Here is a 22,295-nt window from a genome sequence, read left to right on the forward strand (position 1 = left end):
TCACAGCCATTTTTAAAGGATGCTTAATGTTTTAAGTGGGCCTTGGTGGCTCAGTTGGTTAAGCATCTGACTCTTGATTTTGGCTCAGGTCATGATCCCTTGGTTTTGAGTACGAGCCCCATACTGGGCTCTGCACTCAGAGTGCAGAGCCTGCTTGGGATTCTCCCTCTCTCTCTCTTTCTATCTGCCCCACCCCTGCTTTCCTGGGTGTTCACATGTTCCGTGTCTCTCTCTGTCTCTCAAAATAAGTAAACTTAAAAAAAAGATTCTTAATATCTTAAAGAAACTGTGGACATTTCTTTTTCTTGTTTTAATTTTTTGTTTGCTTATTTGCTGCTGTTGTTTGGATTTTCAATATCAGATTGACTTCTCTATTACTGAGAGGAATTTTTCTTCTGGGTCACATTCTAATGTGGACATGGTGGGATGCAGTTAATAATCAGCCTTGATAAGAGTGGGAAGATACAGTCAAATTAGTTGGTACATTCAGATCTAAAATCAAATAGTTGATTAGGTGTGAACCTTAAGAAGGTCACTGGCTCACTTTACCCAAATTGTTCATTCTTGCCAGTTCTTTGCTGCAGTGGAGATAGCCACTGGAAAAAAGATGAATTCATTCATTGATTGAATCCAGTGCCTGATGACTCATGAGTAGCTGGGTGTAATTCTAATGATCACACAATGGTGAGCTGAAGCCTGATTTCCTAACTTTGGAAATTTATCTTTTTTGTGTTCTTTCAGGGATGGGGGAGCTCTGTAGGGGAACAACCACAACGGTTTCTGTCCTCTCCAAAATTCAGGGACATAATTTTTTAGCTCAGGACTCCCTGCCAAAGTTGAACCTGGAGCCGTTTTTTCTCTGAATCTGAATTATCTAGGCTAACTTGTTTTTAAGCTCACAATCGGGAACAAATGCATATTATTCAATTGGGCTGTACATGGGTCTCCTCATGATTGTGTGGGTCAGGAGCAACCCCAATGAGAACCCATGGGGAAAGAAGTGCTGGAAATTAGGGAGCCAGCAGAGTGTCTCCTCTATGGCTGCATCCCTGTGCTTCTGAGAAAAAGCTATCAAGAAATGAAATTTGTTTAAATCAGATTCTGGTTTTGTGTATTTAGGGAGTTGCTGAACATAGAAGTGATTCTGTTAAGATTTATTCTTTAAAGTGAACAGATTTCTTCAATACTGTATCATTTCATATTTCCACATATTCAGGAGATCCTTGACTAACTTTTAAATGTGTAGATTTTAAAGTGTAGGTTTGTTTCACATTTGTGAGGTTTGGGGAACAAAGCCAAGATCCTGCTCTTTTCCCTAACCCAAATCAGAAGGTGTCTTGTTGTTGTCATTGTTGTTTTTACAGACACTGAAAAAATCTCACTAACTTCTGTTGGTTTTTTTTTTTACTCCAAATCAAGAAATCTTTTAAGTATTCTTTTTTTGTTTTCTATATAATTTATTGTCAAACTGGTTTCCATACAATACCCAGTGCTCATCCCAACAACTAACTTCTGTTTCTGCAACAGAGCAGTTGCCTGTTCAGAGGTGACCCTGGTAGCCAGTTAGGTGGAAAGCTGAATTCTCCAGGGAAGCTTTTTTTTTTCCTTCTAAATCTCCTTAGCTGCTTGAGACCAGAGCTGATACTCACTGGTGCTCTTACCAGCCAAGAAAACATGCTTCATTGTCCTAACCAGTGAACAAGTTGAGCATGTCTTCATCATGTGCATGTCTCAAGTCATTGACATGTTTGATTTTGGAAATTGAAAGCCAATACCAGTGTTACAGAAGGCAAAAATTATTTCTATAAAATGGTTTTATATTGAAAATCCTTTTATCTTATTAAATGTCTCCTCTACCTCTGTATAATCTGGAGAATCTTTACTCTTTAAGGACATATGCCAGGGGCGCCTGGGTGGCGCAGTCGGTTAAGCGTCCGACTTCAGCCAGGTCACGATCTCGCGGCCCGTGAGTTCGAGCCCCGCGTCCGGCTCTGGGCTGATGGCTCAGAGCCTGGAGCCTGTTTCCGATTCTGTGTCTCCCTCTCTCTCTGCCCCTCCCCCGTTCATGCTCTGTCTCTCTCTGTCCCAAAAATAAATAAACGTTGAAAAAAAAAAAATTTAAGGACATATGCCAAAGATTCATTGTAATCCATTGGTATCCTCATGTCTTAAACAGTAATTTGTTCTAGATGCTATTTTTTCCTAGATAAGGTACTGATTTTATATTCTTTCCTTATAAAGTAGTTGAATAATAGGTCTCAGTTTGGAGTATATTAGTTAAGAATATTTGGAGAAACAGCAAAACTGGGAATCAAATTATTAAGTTTAAGGCCTGTGTTCTTTGTAGCACACTAGCCAATCTTTATGCAGATTTTTGCTGCTGGAAGAAGTGGTCTGGGCCATTTCTTTTCCCCTTTCATCCCATGATCACATTTTGGTTTCCCTTTTCCTAGTAACTCTGGCCAGAATGGCCAGTTGATGTGACTGGGTTTTTGTCCTTTATAAATTGTGTTTTTCTCAACCATTAGGGAACAAACACCTTATGTCCAACCTGAGAAAGGTTAGATAGAGGCTCAGGGCTCTCCTCTCACTTGCCCCTGTCCCTTTTAATATCACATCTCAACTTGATGTCCCAGTATCACAGCCTGGTGATTACAGGGAAAATAATTGTCAGTGTCAGAGATGTGGTAGGTAGACTATAAACTATACATGAAATCACCTACATAGATCATAAAACTGTGACTAAGTTTCCAAGAAAATAGAAAATCAAAATAAAGCTGATTATGATCTCATTTTATGGAGAGACTTACTGCTACCAGCCTCAAAATCTCCTCCTTCCTCCAGCCAACTATACCTATGCCCTCCCTATCCGTTTCTTTCTTTCTTTTTTTAATGTTTATTTTTGAGGGAGAGGGAGACAGAGTGCAAGTGGGGGAAGCGCAGAGAGAGAGGGAGACACAGAATCCGAAGCAGGCTCCAGGCTCTGAGCTGTCAGCACAGAACCCGACTTGGGGCTTGAACCCAGGAACTGTGAGATCATGACCTGAGCTAAGTCAGCCACTTAATTGGTGAGCCACCCAGGGTCACATATCAGTTTCTTTTCATGCAACATTTATGTTTCCCCTTTCTTCTGCCAGAATGGATTTCTGACTCCTGGAACTCTTGTGGTGAGCAGTCTTCTAATAATGTGTATAATCTTTCATAATATTATTTTTTAATCATCAAACCATATTTTTTTCTAAGGATTGCTAAACCCTGCTTTTCTAAGGTGCTCTTAGGAGAATTAAAATGATGGCTGCAGGGTAAAATTCTGGAGAGCTGAAACAAAGAACTGCTTCCTGAGGGTTCACAAGCTAAACTGTAATCTTTCCCATCACTCATGTGTGCCTCAGGTGCCAACATGGCATTCTATCCCCAGATTTAAAATCTCTTCTCTGGATGGTTGGTGTGATACCTGTTATTTTATCCAAATTCAGCTCGTTATCACATTTCTGGATATTAATACCAAGAATTTAAACAAAAAGTCGCTGTGTGAATCAGTTACTACTGTGATGGTAATCTTTTTGAAAAGTTCTTCTCTGAAAATGGATTCAGATTTCTGGTAAATGGACTCTATTGGAGGATTCTGATTTAAACTGTGGCACCTATTTGATTTAAGTAAATTAGAAAGTGAGTTATTTTTAAAACTGGCTTGTAACTCATACCTCTCTTGTTAGATACGATCTTCCCATATAGTCTATTTCAGCTACTTAGAAGGAAGAAATGATAGGTGCTGGGTTCAGAGGGACCTCTCATCCTATCAAATCCAAACTTGGACATTTCAGGAAAAGATCTCATTTTAATATATACCTCATTTACTTGTGCTTGTAGACTTTTTTTTTTTGTTGTTTCAAAGCAAAAATTTATTTTTTCTTTTGTCTTTCTGCCTGTTTTGTTTTTGTTTTTATTTGTATTTTTTCACAGAGAAACTTTAAATTAGGATAGTAATGCCAGGGCTGAAACGATTGTGGATTCTTTTCCTTTTTATGTAATTCTAGTCTGTATTAGAAATGTACATAGATATTTACTACCTTTTGGCTAGTTTTGTAGTTCAAGATCACTTTGAAAATAGTCATTAAAAATTACTTTGGTAAGTGTAAAAAAGTCACTATCTTACAAATGTTTGTTAGGGTAAATCAACCTTAGCCTCTATTGAAAAGAAATGTACTTTATTACCTTCCCAAAATGGACTTTTTTCATTGAAATAATAAGAAATCAGAATTAATTTTTTAAAAACTAGTGAAAAATTTGCAGAAGGGAATTTTCTACCTCCATTCTGCAGCAACAGGAGGAACACAGACTTTGCAACCGGACAGGTTTGGGTTTGAATCTGGCTGCATGCTTGTGGACAGTTAGTCTTTTAAACCTTTCAGACGGGCTTCAGTTTCATGAAAGCTGGAGTGAAAAAGTTTGTTATGGAGATCATAAGAAAGAACTCATGCTTGGCCTATACTAGGTTCCACTGAGAATGTAGAGGAGGATCTGGGGGGGGGCCTTTATGAAAATGGCCCAACTGTCCGTCAGCTGATAAATGAATAAAGATGTACACACACGTGCATGCACACACACACACACACACACACACACACACACACACACACCAGAATATTATTCACCAATAAAAGGAATGAAATCTTGCATTTACAATGACATGGATGGATGGGGCTAGAAAGTATTATGCTAAGCTGAAATAAGTCAGAGAAAGACAAATATCATGTGATTTCACTCATATATGGAATTTGAGAAGCAAAACAAATGAGCAAAGGGAAAAAAGGGGAGGGAGAGAAAGAGAGAGAGAGAGAGAGAGAGAGAGAGAGTGAAACCATGACTCAACCATAAAGAACCAACTGATGGTTACCAGAGGGAGGTAGGTGGGGGGATAGGTTAGATAGGTGATTGGGATTAAGGAGTACAGTTCTATGAGCACCAGGTATTGTATGGAAGGGTTGAATCTCTATATTGTACACCTGAAACCAGTATTATACAGTATGTTAACTAACTGGAATTTAAAGAAAAACTTTAAAAAGAAAAAAAGGAAGAAGAGAGAGTGCCCTACAGGGCAGCTAGGAAATGCCATTGGAACAGTTATTCTCTGGGAACTGGATTCCCGGAACCTCAAGGTTCTCTGGGAACCTTGGCATTGGGAGGTATAATTCCAAACAAAATACCAAACAAAAACATATTTAATAGGTTGTAAGATGTTAATTTTAAGGTACATTATTGATTTTATTACCTTTGAAGATAAAAAGTAAAATTAGCACATTAAATGAACACCGAGATAAGACACATTATGATTTGAAAATCATTAGAATGTGTACATATGAGGGCACCTAACAAGCAAAGTGCATTATGGAATTAAGGAAACATGCTATTTGCTGGGCATCACAACTGCTATGCTAGGTATTAGCTGTACTTCAGATAGTAGTGTTAAGCCAGTATGGTACTTTTCCAAGACATAACAGATGGCATTTATTTCTGTTCACTCGGAGAGATATTTGTTGATCCCTGCTATGTGTTAGACCTTGTACTATGTACCGGGAACACAGTAGTAACACAAAACACACGGGTGCCTGGTTGGCTCCATCAGTCACGTGTGTGACTCTTGATCTCAGCTCAGGTCTTGATCTCAGGGTCTTGAGTTCAAGCCCGGCACTGGGCTCCATGCTGGGTGTGGAGCCTACTTAAAAAAAAAAAAAAAAAAAACAAAAACAGACAAAACACAATTTCTGCCTTCACATAGCTTAAAATTATCAAACAAGTAATTCTGAATGTGATGGATGTAATGGAAGGGGACATACAGGTGCTTTGAGAGTGTAGGGTATGGAAATTATGCTATACATGTTGGTAAATAATGTATATAACTTGTGTGCCAAAACAGTCCCATGAAGAGATGCTGAAATTAATGGGACTGTGTAAACTAGAGATGAAAAGGCAAAGAGAAGGGTTGCTATTCAATGTAATAGTTTTTTGTTTTATTTTAATAAAAAAATTTGGCTGGGTATTTAGCTAGGTTACAAAAACTAAATTAGTAATAGTGTTAAGCTCTGTTGAGTGCTTTATTGTGTGCTAGGTGTCATGACAAACACATATGCTGCATCTCATTTGAGCTCCACAGCAAATACCTCTCTTTTATGGAGGAGAAAACTAAAGTTTAAAGAGATTAAGAGACTCTCATAGCATCAGACTCCAGTGAGTGGTGGGACAGGACCAGAGCCCAGATTCAGATTTAATCATTTGTGATGTAGATGATTTCTGCTCTTCCATACTTATTGTGGTTGTTTCATGTTTGCAGAGTTTGTGATTATTGCAGGGGTTGTAAACCCAAATGACTACAGGGCCAGTCAGGTAACAGAGATAGATGGAAGACAATAGGAGTGATGTTCAGGATTGTATGTGCTTTTCTGAACCAAAGACATTCAACTAGTCAAATGTGGATTTATTTAAAAGAAGGACGAATGGGGTGCACCTGGGTGGCTCAGTCCATTTAAGCATCTGACTCTTGGTTTCGGCTCAGGTCATGATTCACGGGTTTGTGAGTTTGAACCCCACATCAGGCTCTGCACTGACAGCCTGGGGCCTGCTTGAGATTCTCTCCCTCTCACTCTCTCTCCACCACTCCTGTGCTTGCATACTCCCTCTCTTAAAATTAAAAAAAAAAAACAAAAACTTAAAGATAAGGACAAAAGAGTCTGTGGGCCTTCATCCTCAAGAAGTCAGGTTGGTGGTGACGGCTTGTTTATAGATTTTTCTTGTATTAACTCAACCCAACAGTCTTGTATAACACTTATCATCTAGCGTGTGTGTGTGTATGTGTGTGTGTGTGTGTGTGTGCTTATCTAAAGATACAGTATGGCAGGTTGGAAATACTTGGGCCTTGGAGGTTTTAGATAGACCTGGTTTGAATTTGGGCACTGCTGTGTGATTTTGAACAAGTTGCTTAACTTCTCTGAACCTTGTTTTCTTCATAAGTCAAAAATAGTAATTATCTAAATTGTTGTTGAAAGTTTTAGGAATAATAAACATTGATTTCTCAGGACTGTGCCTGGCACTTAGTGGACACACAGTAAGCAGCAGTTGTTGTTTTTATTAATATATTTGTTTTCCTTGTTGTTGGTTCTTTGCAGGCAGCTCTTAAATCACATTTATCCCCATCACTTAGCATTGACTTGACATTGCACGTTACTTTTGCCAATTTGGTCATGTGCAATCTTAAATTCTTTTCATAAGTAATGATACACATCAAAAAGCTTGAAGGGGATAAGAATGAACTGTTTTCCTGTAACCATTCTCCTTGGCTATAATGGAAGTAAGTCTTTGGTCAAATTTTGCCATACACAAAGACATTTATTAAATAAACGTTTATGGGGCACATGGGTGGCTCAGTCGGTTAAATATCCGACTCTTGATTTTAGCTCAGGTCATGATATCACAGTTTGTGAGCTCAAGCCCCACATCAGGCTCTGTGCTGAGAGAGCACTGAGTGCTTGCGATTGTCTTTCCCTGTCTCCCTCTGCCCCTACCCCACTCATGCTCTTTCTCTCTCAAAATAAATAAACTTAAAAAATTTTTATATAAACATATATAAGTATGGAACAATTCATACAGCCTACTGTAGGCTGGGTGAAGTCTCAAACTCCATCTTTTAGGCACTAGAATACAACCTTTCTAGAAAGGTAAGACAATAATTCAAGACAGAATACACTTACCCTCATAATGGGCATCAGATAGCTAGAAATCTGTCCCAAAGGCAAGACACAGGATCATTTAGACTCAAGCCTTGGACTATATCCCCTCAGTGCCTTCCTGGCTTCTTACACACTTTTCAAAGGAGAGTATGAGTACAAAAATATTCAGCCAGTTCATGTATTTTGATACTGTTAATAGCAAACAATTTCAATACTGTTTGATACAGTGAATCTCTTTCTAACACCCATAATGCTGATTTTCAAACCTTTGATCTCCCCAATCAAAACCTATTTCTGAAATTCATTATAGTAATTACAAAGTCTTTGGTATTGCTGGAGACACCAATAGCCCAAGTGCTAGTGTAGCCCCTTCTGACATGTGAGCTTTGCTTGCAATTATAGATGGATAACTGTTTTGAGCACAAACTCAGACTCTAGAGCAGTGTTTCTCCATTAGGGTGATTTTTCCCCTAAGGAGATATTTGACAGTGTCTCAAGGCATTTTTGGTTGCCATAGCTGAGGGAGGGTGTGTTTATACATCCACATATAGTTTATACAGTTCAGAGTGCTGCTAGACTTTCAACAATGCAGGGAAAGTTCCCACAACAAAGATTTGGATCCAAATGTCATTAATGAGGACGTTGAGATACTGCTATGGAGTGTAGCTTAAACTGACTTATCTGCCTATTACATCATATGATCTTGTCTAGGATGATTTATTTCAAAGCTAAATTACAGGCTTTATAACATTCATGACATAACTTAATGGTAAAGACTTGAATTTACTAATTCATTGTAATGTAATACTTGTGGAAAGTATGAATTTAGAAACTAGTTACTTACTATCTATGGTAGACCTAAATAAATAACATAGCTTATAGAAACTTTTTAAAAATGGTAGGCCTTAGTCTTATTCACTGGATTGTAGGAATGGATTTCCATTGCCCAGGTAGTGCTCCTATAAATTACTATCTTAATAGACACCTTGTGCTGCTGAGTTATCAGGGTTTTTAATTTACTTCACTATAATAAACGTACATTAAATGTCTTTGGCCTAGAGGAGTTTATAGCACAGAAGAAATCAGGCACCACATACCTTCAGCAAGGCCACTTCCAATTGTAATGTCCCAACAACCTATGGTCTGTTTCATTCCATGTGAAACCAGGAAGCTCCACTCATTGCCTTTTGTACTGTTTCCATGTGGTCTGAGCTATGGCTTATATGGTTGCATGCAGCCTTATAAATGTCTTGCCTAAGTACTGCCAGATAGTAGTGGTATAACTATGTATTTTATCTAAGAAAGCAAAAATAAATATAAACCACAGGTGTTCGAGAGAAATGGCCTTTAAAAATGTTTTAAAAGAAGATTCATAGAAAGAGAAAACGATTTCACTTTATTGGGAAAATGCCACATTCACCTCTTAAACTCTGGAATGAAGGAAATGGTCAACAGCATCGTCAACACTGTTGGGGTCTCCAGTTTCTATTTTTGCCTTTTTGGGTGGATTATCAACATGCCTTAACTGATCACATGTAATAATGTGTCTTCGCGTTAATGGCCTTACTAAAGGAATGCTCTTAGGATAACCAACCAACTACCCCACTATCCATCATTTGCCCTCATTGGAGATGGCACTCAAGGCTGTGTGGGTGGCTACATAATTACTGACATGTCTGCCTGTAGGAATGTGGTCTGAAATATTCTAAACTTAGGAACTATTCACATCGGACCTCTTGGATGTTGTTTTTGGACAGTGATAACTGTGGCATTCTCCAGGGTTTGTAAAACGAGCTCTGACTTTGCCAACCATAGATTCCAGCTTTAACAGCGATCTGTTCAATGAGTAACCATGGTCCAGGGAACGTTCATTCTTTTTTTTTTAACAACTTGATTTCATTAATTATTATTTTTTAAATTGGGGTTTTACTTGGCTTTAAGTAGTTCATTTTATGGAAAGGGGTAAAAATTTGGTCAGCAGGGGAGTGGAGGGTAGGGGGAAGGTAAAAATAGTAATCAGGTTTGAGATCAGTTGTATTTTTAACATTATATTAGCCAAGCATTGGAGTTAGTTTCCTTTTAGGTGATTAAGTTACATGTCTATTTTGTGAATAAACTTTGCAGAAATAGCAAAATTTGTCTCTATGTCACTTGCAAATGATTTATTGTCTTTCTCATTTAATATTTTTATGTATCAGTGGTATATGTTTTAAAAGTCCCAGCCAAAGTCTATATTCCAGCACTGCCTACCTTTCATATTCTTCTGGGCAGAACATTAAAAAAGAAGAAAAAAAGGGTCCTATAGTACATAGTATAAGGAAATTTCTCAGGAATAATTTGTTTTTGTAAAAGAAGTTTTAAATGAATTCTCAAGGCATTTGGCAAGTGTGGATTGGTGTCAAGGAAAATTATAATCCTAGACCAGTAAAACCATCATGACTTCTAAGAGTCACAGCGATCATACCTTAGTGTTCCAAAGCATCAGGTGATTTGGCCAATTAGCAGGTCTCTTTTTATGAAGACAAATCATGTGTGACTGAAATATTTTACTAAAGGGTACATTTTCCCTGTTATTTTAATAGCTATCCAAATGATAGCATGGTTAAAAATGTATTCTAATCCTGGGTTTGGTTTAGGAATTTCAGCTAAATGCTCGTTATAGGGGAATCTTAAGATTTTACTCTGTGAGAGGTGCAATAGAATGTAATCTAGTACCCTATTCTATTTGTACAAAATAACATAGTAGCAAAAGTAGTTTAGAATTGGAATCTTCCTATGCCTTCCAGTTAAAATCCCAGGGTTCTCTTTTATCTAGCTAAAGGTTCAGCACATAGATAATGAAACACTTTTTACGTGCTTATCTGGCGTTTAAATCATCCCACCATTTCTCTTTTCATTTTGAACCTTATTTCATTGTTTCTGTTAAAAGAACAATTCTTTGGGATACAAACTGGATCTTTTCAGCCAAAGTAAAAGTTTAGACATGGTAAACTTTTTCTTCTTCCTTATTGCAGGGGCTTTCCCAGTCTGTAGCAAACGCCATAGCCAATAATATCGTTGAGTGGGAAGCATGCCCTTTTTCTTGCCTGCTTCCAAATCTCCCCTAGACTGAAAGTGTATCTTTCTTTCTTTCTTTTTTTTTTGGATTTAGTTTTTTAAATTCACATCCAAATTAGTTAGCATATAGTGCAACAATGATTTCAGGAGTAGATTCCTACGTGCCCCTTACCGATTTAGCCCATCCCCGCTCCCACAACCCCTCCAGTAACCCTCAGTTTGTTCTCCATATTTATGAGTATCTTCTGTTTTGTCCCCCTCCCTGTTTTTATATTATTTTTGTTTCCCTTCCCTTATGTTCATCTGTTTTGTCTCAAAGTCCTCATATGAGTGAAGTCATATGATATTTGTCTTTCTCTAATTTTGCTTAGCATAATACCCTCTAGTTCCATCCACGTAGTTGCGAATGGCAAGATTTCATTCTTTTTGATTGCCGAGTAATACTCCATTGTATATATTTACCACATCTTTATCCATTCATCCATCGATGGACATTTGCGCTCTTTTCATACTTTGGCTATTGTTGATAGTGCTGCTATAAACATGGGGGTGCACGTGTCCCTTCAAAACAGCACACCTGTATTGCTTGGATAAATGCTTGGTAGTGCATTTGCTGGGTTGTAGGGTAGTTCTATTTTTAGTTTTTTGAAGAACCTCCATACTGCTTTCCAGAGTAGCTGCACCAGCTTGCATTCCCACCAACAGTGCAAAAGTATCCTTGCCAACATCTGTATCCTTGCCAACATCTGTTGTTGCCTGAGTTGTTAATGTTAGCCATTCTGACAGGTGTGAGGTGGTATCTCATGGTGGTTTTGATTTGTATTTCCCTGATGATGAGTGATGTTGAGCATTTTTTCATGTGTCGGTTGGCCATTTGGATGTCTTCTTTGGAAAAGTGTCTATTCATGTCTTTTGCCCATTTCTTCACTGGGTTATTTGTTTTTTGGGTGTTGAGTTGGATAAGTTCTTTATAGATTTTGTATACTAACCCTTTCTCTGACATGTCGTTTTGCAGATATCTTCTCCCATTCCGTCGGTAGCCGTAAAAAAATTTTTTTGAATATTTGTTTATTTTTGAGAGACAGAGACAGAGCATGAGCAGGGGAGGGGCAGAGAGAGAGTGAGACACAGAATCTGAAGCAGGCTCCAGGCTCCAAGTTATCAGCACAGAACCTGATGTGGGGCTCGAACTCACAAAGTGCAAGATCATGACCTGAGCCGAAGTCGGACGTTTAACTGACTGAGCCACCCAGGTGCCCCTGTTGGTTGCCTTTTAATTTTGCTGATTCCTTCGCTGTGCAGAAGCTTTTTATTTTCATGAGGTCCCAGTAGTTCATTTTTGCTTTTGTTTCCCTTGCCTCCGGAGACGTGTTGAGTAAGAAGTTGCTGCGGCCAAGATCAAAGAGGTTTTTGCCTACTTTCTCCTTGAGGTTTTTGATGGCTTCCTGCCTTACATTTAGGTCTTTCATCCATTTTGAGTTTATTTTTGTGTATGGTGTAAGAAAGTGGTCCAGGTTCATTCTTCTGCATGTCACTGTCCAGTTTTCCCAGCACCACTTGCTAAAGAGACTATCTTTGTTCCATTGGATATTCTTTGCTGCTTTGTCAAAGATTAGTTGGCCATACATTTGTGGGTCCATTTCTGGGTTCTCTATTCTGTTCCCTTGATCTAAGTGTCTATTCTTGTGCCAGTACCATACTGTCTTGATGATTACAGCTTTGAAAGTGTATCTTTCTAACCAAAGGGCAGCCATGTGAACAAAACATTCATTTCAGCAGTCATTAGAGCTGTCTGTATCCTGGTGTTAGGCAGCTGTGGCTAAAGGTGAATTGGAAAGATTTTTTGTTGTTGTTTTAAACAAATTTTTTTTTAATGTTTATTTATTTTTGAGAGAGACGGAGATAGAATGTGAGGGGGTCAGAATCAGAAGCAGGCTGCAGGCTCCGAGCTGTCAGCACAAAACCCGACACGGGCCTTGAACTCACGAGCTGTGAGATCATGACCAAGCTGAAGTCGGACGCTTAACCGACTGAGCCACCCAGGTGCGCCCCCCCCCCTTTTTCTGGTAAGTAGATGACAGATATATTGAGGTAGATCTGTTGTTTCCATATGACATCTCTTGGGTTCCATTCACATTGGGAACCTGACAATGCTTGATTGAGTGTGTCTGGGATTTAAGAAGCAGTTTAGTTATGCCGGAGTTTTAGGTGGACTGACTTTGAGTTTCATTCATTCAGGCAGCATTTCTGGGATACCCACTGTGTACCGAGTACCAGAAAATTGAAGGCATGGTGGGGACTTATCTATTGCTTTTTTTACGCTGGAATTTTCTGGAATGAGTGTGAGTTTTGTTTTCCCTCTTCCTTCCCATAGTGTACTTTACAAACCTTTTATTTAAAACACCAAATTTTGTACATTTTGAATAAGGTATAAAAGAAAAATAACATCTAGCTCCCTAATTAACAAGCCTCAGAGGATTCTTGGAGAGCAAATTATAGCAGCCAAGTTAAATGTTTGTATGTGTGTATTTTTAAAAACAAATTATTACTATTTTTTGAAGTTTGTGTATTTATTTTGAGAGAGACAGAGATAGCGCAAGTGGGGGAGGTACAGAGGGAGAGAGAGAGTCCCAAACAGACTTCATGCTACCATTGCAGAGCCCGACGAAGGGCTTAAATTCATGAAACTGCAAGATCATGACCTGAGCTGAAATCAAGAGTCAGACGCTTAACCGACTGAGCCACCCAGGTGCCCCGTGTGTATATATTTTAATAGAATTCCTAAAGGACTAAAAAAAGTCATCCAAAACTTGTAACCTTACATGTCTTGTATTATGTATTCGATACATGGTCTCATGACATTTTACTTTGAAATTTGATTAAATGTGGCTACAAATGAGCATTGTTCCATTGAGTGACCACACAGAGAGAGCCGGAAAACATTGCAACATAATCAGCTGTCCTGCATCACCTTAGGTGGCAGTAGTAATGTGCCTCAAGTATCGGAGAAGGAGCTTCCTTTTTTCATTGTCACTGTTAACCTGACAGAAAAAGTAGAATTGGCCTGATATTACTACACTGAAATGAACCCTCAACTATGGAGTATTCAGAAAGAATAACCAGGAGCCAAACAAATTAGGAATGCATAGAAAGGATGTTAACTACTTGAGTATTATTTTATAGGTGAAAACCAAGTCTGAGGAAGGTAGAGGAGCTGGCCAAAGGTTGTACAGCTAGTAAGTAGCGTTACCGGCATTCACACATATCTACTTGACTCTAAAGTTATTTGATTATTGCATCATCCAGAATGTTGCTAAGCCCAAGTTATACAATATGGTATAGCCATTAACATATCAAAGTTGTTTCCTAAATAAAGGTGCCTTTGTGTTAATTTATCACCCTTACATGAATTATACTTTCACAGTACTTTTTATTTATTACTTTTAACAGCTTTATCGAGATATAATTTATATGTAAACAATTCACTCAATTAAGGTGTACAACTTAATGATTTTTAGCATATCCACAAGGTTGTGCAACCATTAGCAGTCACTTTCCATTCCCTCCTATCCCACACCCACCCCTTGCGCTAAGAAGCCACTAGTCTGTTTACAGTGTTTATAGATTTGCCGATTCTGTACATTTCATATAAATGGGATCACACAAATGCAGTCCTTTGTGACTGGCTTCTTTAACTTAGCAGAATGTTTTTAAGGCTCATCCATGTAGTAGCATGTGTAAGTACTCTGTTTCTTTTTATGGCTGAATAATATTCTGTAATATTGATATGCCTCATTTAATTTATTCTTCAGTTGATGGACATTTGAGTTGTTTTTCCTTTGGGGGCTATTATAAATATTGCAGACGTAAATATTTGTGAACAAGTGTTTGAGTGGACATATATTTTCCTTAATCTGGGGTAGAAACCTAGAATTGTCATTGCTGCCTCCCCTGGCAACTCAGTGTCTACCTTTCTGAGGAACTGACAACCTGTTTCCAAAGCGACTACCTGATTACATTACCACTCTCAATGTTTGAGGTATTCTGATTTCTCTGTGTCTTTGCCAACACTTGGTATTATGCATCTTTTTACCTCTTTCATTTAATTCTCATAATGATATGAATTAGCCAAAGAAAATATTCTTACTGCCATTTTATAGATAAAAACTCCAAAATCAATAAACATTAAATGAGAAACACAGGATGAGTGCAGAGGGGAAGTGGTGTGGATCATTCAAAACAACATATCATCCAAAAGGAATTTAAGTTTTAAAATCTGACACAGCTCTGTTGGATGTTATTAATCCTGTTTCCCACCCCTGCATTTTAAAGGTGATGAAACTAGAGCCCAGATAAGGGAAGTGAATTGATCACTGACTTAAAGCTGCTTGGTAGGGTGGTCAGTCCATTGCATGGCCTATTGCTGAATGCAGTAGGGATGTACAGGGATGTACAAACTCATCCATGTCATAGCACTCCATTTTCTTAACTCATTCATTGATGCTGGACTTTTATTAAAATAAATACATCTCAATTCATTTGGGGTATTAGAATGTCAGCAAAGTTGAAACCTCCCATTGGGGAGCTTCTGATAGAATTTGTTCCACATTTTGCCTACAATTACATTGATGTGAGGGCAGGAAATTAATGCAGGTACTGTTACTTGGTGACATTCTTGGATCAGATGGCTTGGATATGAATTCTGGTTCTGTCACTGACTAACTGCTTGATGCTTTCTGTATTTCTGTCTCTTTATTTTTAAATATGGGCAATAATAGTGTCTATCTCATAGAACTGTTTTGAGAATAAAAGAGCTAATTGCTGTAAGGAGATTAGCACAGTTCTTGGCTCCTAGAAAGTCCTCAGTAAACGTTGACAATTATTATTACATAACATCAGCTTGCTTAGACCACTGAAAACATTGTAGTCTGAGATTTGTAGAAAATAAATGAATCATCCTTTTTCAAAAGTAGCTTCACTAAAGGACCAGGCATAGGAAATAGCTAATTTCTAAAGTGTTCATAATTTTGAGCTATATGGAACCTAATGCAATTAAAAATTAGTTTTAATGTTTATTTCTTTTGGGAGAGAGAGAGAGCAAGCAGGGGAGGGCCAGAGGGAGAGGGAGAGAGAGAATCCCAAGCAGACTCTGCGCTTCCCTCTCAGAGCCTGATGTGGGGCTTGATCCCACAAACTGAGCCGAAATCAAGAGTCAGATGCTCAACTGATGGAGCTACCCAGGCGCCCCCGCAATACAATTTTTTTGAGAAACAACTCCCCAATCCTTTACAAATTATGAACTCATTTCCTTTTACTGTAACTTTGGTTAGGAACCAACCTGAAAATTTCAATTTGAGGTGACCTCATCCCCAACAATGTGGAAGTCTCACTAAAGCACCTATGCCTGTTATGGATGTAATATATTAGTAGTGTTTATCCTTAGTATCTTTGTTGGTTTATCAAGATGAAAACCCACTGAATTATTTTAAGGTGCCTACTGTATATATTTGTGTTCCGTTGGGGAAGAAGGGGCACTCAATGGGCAATCAGGAGACAGGATTGGAATCCTGGCCCTTCTCTGCTGTAGTTCAGGACTAAGCTCATCTGAGCCCTAAGCTTCTGTTTCCTCATCTGGAAATGGGGGCTGTAGGGATCAACAATTTTTCCTCAGAGGGTAGTCATTAGGACCAAGTGATAATCTGAATATAACAGCACTAGCACAGTGCCTGGCCCACAGCGAGGGCTCAGTAAATGACAGCTAAACAGCAGTGTAATGGGGTTCTGTGTGCCACACATGAGATTTGGAGGCAGATTCGATGGTGAGTTTAGGTGAAGAAATTGGACATGTCTGTGTTCACATAGAGCATGATTCATGTCTACTCTGCTGTTGCTGCTGCTGCTTTCCTGTAACCAATTTTAGAGCCTATCTTGGCAGCTGGAAGTATTTGGGATTAATTTCACACTCACTTTATGAGTTGAGCATTTTCCTGCAAGCAGCTCCCTGGGCCTCTGCCTCATTACTTTGGCATCAACTGATATGGCAGTTGGACATAGATGTCCTTTGGGGTCTCCATTTTATTTGGAAACCTTCAATTTGAAAAAGCAAAACAAAGACTATCGACACATTTGTGCCTGAAATCGTTAGCATTTATTGTTTCCTAAACCCCTCCCTTTCTATAGTTCTGTTGAACACCAGGGAACACACATCTTGCACAGCCAGTGATAAGCACTAAAAAGTCACACTCCTTTAGATTCAAATCCTAGCAGCTGGTTGGCCTCATTTCACATTTCCAGGTGAGTAGCAAGATCCTCTAGGCCTTGGTGGGACAGATCTAAATCTTGATGGGTCTAGTTTTTCCAGCCTTTTTTACTATGTTAATTCTGCTAAATTCATTTGGCTCTCATGGAGAACAAAGTAAACTTGGCTGTTACGTGTAAAACTAAATTGAGAACATGGAGATCTGTTTAGTATTTCATGCTGGCCAGTAGGTCAGGAAGATTTTCCTTGGGGGTAATTTACATAAGGAATTGTTTATCCCATTTCTTTCCAATTTCTGTGACCATTTGGGGATAGCAGACTTTCCACAATGGCACAGAAATATAACCAGCAAGACCGAAACTTAGAGAAATGAAGCTTCTCCCGGATTGATGTATTTTGGGCCTTGCCTAGGAAAGATCCTGTGGCTTGGGCTGCTGTCTCACTGAGAAGTCATTCTTCTACCACAGCTGTGTTTAGCAAGTTGGGTGGGTCCACGAACTGACATGCTGTTACACTTAGTAAGAATTTTCCCTTGATAGTGAGGAACGTGCATAAAAGCCTCACTTAAGTCCCAGCAAATGCCCAAATGTTTACTGTGACCGATAGCTGCTTTGAGTGCAGCTTCCATCAGGTGACAGCCCCAAGTCAGAGTACTCCGTGGCCACCCAGTACCTATAGTGTTACATGCACGCTCTCCACCTTGACATTCTGCTTCCTCTTCAGCAGTTGCCCAGATGACCTTTTTTTGTCTCATCAAATGCTTTTCCCAAACTGGAATATTTGCTCCTTCCTGAACAAGCAGCCTCTACTTTTCTGCTTTAATGAGTTTGCTCAAGTTGTTTCCTGTACTTTTAAAGCCCCCTCACCCAATATCTGTTCTTGAGGATGAATTTCAGGTATCTCTTCTCAGTGGCACACTGGTAAATATTTGACAACTGGTTCTCTGGGAAGGTGGGATTTTGGGAGGAGACCTGGCTCTGTAACATTTGTTGATGTTCATGTGGTAAATACTTCCACCATGGCTGATTTCAAGCTACCAATGTGAGGTCACTGAAGGTGAAGTTGGGAAGAAATGGGCAGTAGCCCACCATTGCAGAGTGTTTCCAACGTACAGATACGGTAGGCATAAGTGACCTCAAGGGCCTAGATAATAGTGAACTAATTAAGAAGTAATGAGTTTTGAGTATTTATCACCTTTGTTTTGGTGTAATTTCTTTAAGTTTATGTAACTTAAGTTTTAAGTAATGGTCGTGTTTAACAGCTGGCACACAAAATTGAAAACAGGACAACCTGTCCTTTCTCTGGAGCCTGTAGGAGCTGGCCAAGTTGCTTCTTCCTCCACCTTTTCCTTTGTAAAGTGCTCCAGACTCAGTAATAGTTAAACCTTTCTCTGAACCTGGCAGGTGCTTCAGGTTGCACGCAGGCTTTGGATTGAGAGACTCCAAAGTGCGACTCCTGGTCTCTCACTTGCTACGTGATGGTCAAGCTGCCCACTTAATTTGCACTTCCCAGTGCAAAATGAAAATGCAGGGCCCTTGTTAAAAGTCAGGAAGAAAGGGGCGCCTGGGTGGCGCAGTCGGTTGAGCGTCCGACTTCAGCCAGGTCATGATCTCGCGGTCCGCGAGTTCGAGCCCCACGTCAGGCTCTGGGCTGATGGCTCAGAGCCTGGAGCCTGTTTCCGATTCTGTGTCTCCCTCTCTCTCTGCCCCTCCCCTGTTCATGCTCTGTCTCTCTGTCCCAAAAATAAATAAACGTTGAAAAAAATTAAAAAAAAAAAGTCAGGAAGAAAGTGCTATTAAAATAGCCACTAAAATCTAAAGCCTTTTCCTTTCTTCAGCAGTCTCTCTTTCACACTTTCTCATGGTGTTTTTATTTTCTATTTAACGTCATTCCAAGTATAGAAAAATTAAGATTATTTGCATGAATGTTACCATCAATCCTTATATTGTTCAATGCCAGTTTTAAATGCAAATATAAGAGCATTTAACCGTGAGTTAATGAACGTATCTCCCCTGCTCATGTGTATGTTCTGTTGCCCCATCATTGACTTCACGTATAAAACACAACTTCAAAAATAAAATTATTAAGAATTTAAAGACAGAGGCAGCAGGGCATTAAACCAAGCATGGAGCCGTTCGAAGCACAGGCACAGTTTACATCCCTGTGCACAGTACGGGGCAAATTTCTTACATCCGCTGAGCCTCAGAGGCCTCATCTGTAAAATAGAGATATGTCAACCAGGTGGAGGTGTGGGGATTGAAGACACTGGTACCTGTATGGCACAGCAGAATGTTTGGCATGCAGTCTGTGCTCACTTAATTACAGGGATTATTATTAACCTACTAATCATAATATTAATGGCACTTTTCCTTTACAGTTCATAGGGTCTTCCCTACAGTGTCGCCACTTGCCTCTGACGTATTTTCCTTTTTCCATTATTAACTCTCTGAAGGTAGAGATGAAATCTGTCACCATTGAATTCCCTAGAGTGGTTTCTGCAACTTCTTGCATATACCTGGCACTCAGGAGGTGTTTATAACCTTGATCTTTGTATGATTTGGGCTTATTGACAATACGCATCTGTGTCATAATATGATGGTTCCCACAATGAGGCTTAATTGGTAACACTCACAGGAAAAAAAGAATATAAATGTAGACTTTAACAGGAGTCAGTTGTAATCATGGTGAAGCTGGGGGAAGAAGCAGATGATTCCAGGTGTTTTGGTTTATGGAAAGTGTGGCCTCTGTCTCTTAGAGGAGACTTCTTGAAGTAATAGGGAAGGGATGAGTTCCAAGCCTCATTTGAGTAAAAGAGGCCCCAGGGATATTAACTCTGGCCCATAATAACCTGTCCCTTTGCGAACTTCTTTTACACTTATTTTCTGTTCTGCACAATTAGGACATTATTACAGTAATGTTTCTTTCCACTAATTGGTTGGATATTTATGTTTCCTGTCCAAAAAAATTATAAGATCCTTATGGGCTAGAAGATATCATGTGCTGTTTTGAACACCTATGGAAAGAAAGTAGCACAGTACTAGGTACGTAGTAAGCAATGCACTTTATTACAATGCTGACCTTGGTCCAAACTCCCAGGGTTCCCTGGAGAGCTGAATGGGAGTTGTGATTGTCTTTTATAACTCTTGCAGGCCCTCAACCAAATGCCAGAGTATCATGGTCTGCCTGGCATTGTCAGGCAAACACCTTGCCTCGACAGCTTTGTCTTTTCCTAACCTACATCTCTTTTCCAGTGTCTCCCAGACACTCTGAGGACTGTCCCCCAACAGCCCCCATTGCTACATGGAATTTGGGAGACCACACAGCTGTAAACTCTAACTTGTTTGAATGATGATTTTTTAACAAGCCCTTTGGGCCAGTTTCAATAAGCCATGAAATATCACCAAATGGCTCATCTGAACTAGAGTTCTGAAAGTCATCTGAACTCTAGTCCCTCAAGCTGGCAGGGACTGACAGAAAGGAGCACACATTGCCCTAGCTTTTCCTATTCCTGTTCTGGGGGCTGTAAGACGCCTTGAGCCTCTGGGCCAGTCAGTTCATTACTTTTAATGAGCACAAAATTCACCGAGACATTAAAATAAAACACCAATGGGCAGTCTTGGATGTTCTATTCAATTGTTGCTTTAGTTCTTTTTTCCACAAGATTATTCAAGAGGATGAAAAAAAAAAGCCAATTCTACTCCTGCCAGTTTTATCGTAAGTAGATTTGGCATTGTAAAGCTAACACACCCTGAACGTTTTTTTTTTCTTTCAGATCCCTGTGGGCTAGTGCCTGACATTTGTGTTAAAAATGACATTACTCAATTGGTCAAATGTTTGAACATTATCTACCTTTTGGATATAATAAAGAAATACTGGATATCTCAACATCATGTAGCATATCAAGAGTAATAATCAGAGGCAGATAATTACTTTCTGAAAAGGATGTAATGAAATCATTATTTTAAATTACGTGGCAAACGTGGTTATTTTGATATTTTTTAATTGATCCATCTCTAGCTAGTAATAAAGACTATAACAACTGTATTAGAGGTTACTTATATTATCATATATTGTAGAAGGTCAATTGATGGTGAACCAGACACAGAACAATGTCCCCATTAAGCTGATTTCATGGATATTTTCATCCTCTGGCCATATGGATTTGGAATTACATCAGGGATTTTTTTTTTTTTTAAAGAAGGAAGTGAGCAGATGAATGATAACTATTTTATTACTCAACATAGCTTGTGTTTGTGGAAGACAAAGTTCATCAAGCTGTTTTAAAGAAAACACAAGTGTGCCAAATGTAATTTGTTGAGGGCTCAAGCATCGTGAAATTATCCCTAACTGAAGTTTGTCATTTCTGCAGGTAATCGCTCTCGCAGATGCAGTAGAGGAAAACCAAGACAGTCTGTTCCAGTCATTCACCAGGCTGAAAAGTGCCACCCATTTGGTGATTCTGCTGATTGGGCTGTGGCAGAAGCTTAGTACCGACCAGATCGCTATTCTGGAAGCAGCATTTCTGCCACTGCAGCAGGACACCCAGGAATTGGTAAGGACCCACGACTCTGCAATGGTAACAGCCATTATTGAAAAGATTGTGGTTTTAAGAAGATATCACATGGCTGTTGTATTTTCTAAGGTACCTGGCGGAGGCTTTTTTTTTTTTTTTTTAATCCAGATCCTGTTTTCCTTTTCTTTAAATCATAATAAAAATGTCAAATGAAGGCCTTTTTTTTTTCTAGAGCTATTTTAAAAATAGGTATAGAGTCCATTTTTATGTGGTATTCAGTCTATTTTTTATGTGCTCTTCAATCACTTAGAAGCCAGGGAAACAGTCATTTGACTGCCTGAGTGATGGCAGTAAACCTTCAGATTAGCTAATCCTTTCCTTTTCCACCAGAGAAAACAGTTCAGCCATTTTAATTTGCTCAGTGTTCTTAAATTTAAGTGTCAGTTCAAGGGTTAGGGAGAACTGAGATAGCCTTGCCAAATGACAGGAATATTTTGTCACATTTATATAGTTCTTAATACAGTGTATAAACTTTTTTACTCTTGACCCTTTCAATAGGCAGTTTAGAACCAAAGTGGGGGGGAAGATGAGGGTTCATATTTAGAGTTTTTGTTGAAAGGTTATATGAATAAAACCATCTCAGACCCCTCGAATTGTAGAGGTTTGTATGACTACCAGGTGTCATCATGAGGGAACTTTTTGCATGCTTTTATTTACAAAGAAATAATATACTTCTTGGAAA

At 39.0% G+C, this 22,295-nt stretch overlaps 1 protein-coding gene across 13 annotated transcripts in view; it reads left to right on the forward strand.

Annotated features, from left to right (window-relative positions):
- The window catches only part of BBS9 (Bardet-Biedl syndrome 9), a 453,760-nt gene that overhangs the window by 343,368 nt on the left and 88,097 nt on the right, over positions 1-22,295 (forward strand). For all 13 annotated transcript variants that reach the window (XM_045495275.1, XM_045495266.1, XM_045495269.1 and 10 more), the window contains one exon: positions 21,410-21,592. In XM_045495275.1, the coding sequence (XP_045351231.1) occupies positions 21,410-21,592 (183 nt within the window). The remainder of the gene's footprint in view (positions 1-21,409; positions 21,593-22,295) is intronic.

This window comes from Leopardus geoffroyi, chromosome A2 (assembly GCF_018350155.1).
Source record: "Leopardus geoffroyi isolate Oge1 chromosome A2, O.geoffroyi_Oge1_pat1.0, whole genome shotgun sequence".
NCBI classification, from domain to species: Eukaryota; Metazoa; Chordata; class Mammalia; order Carnivora; family Felidae; genus Leopardus; species Leopardus geoffroyi.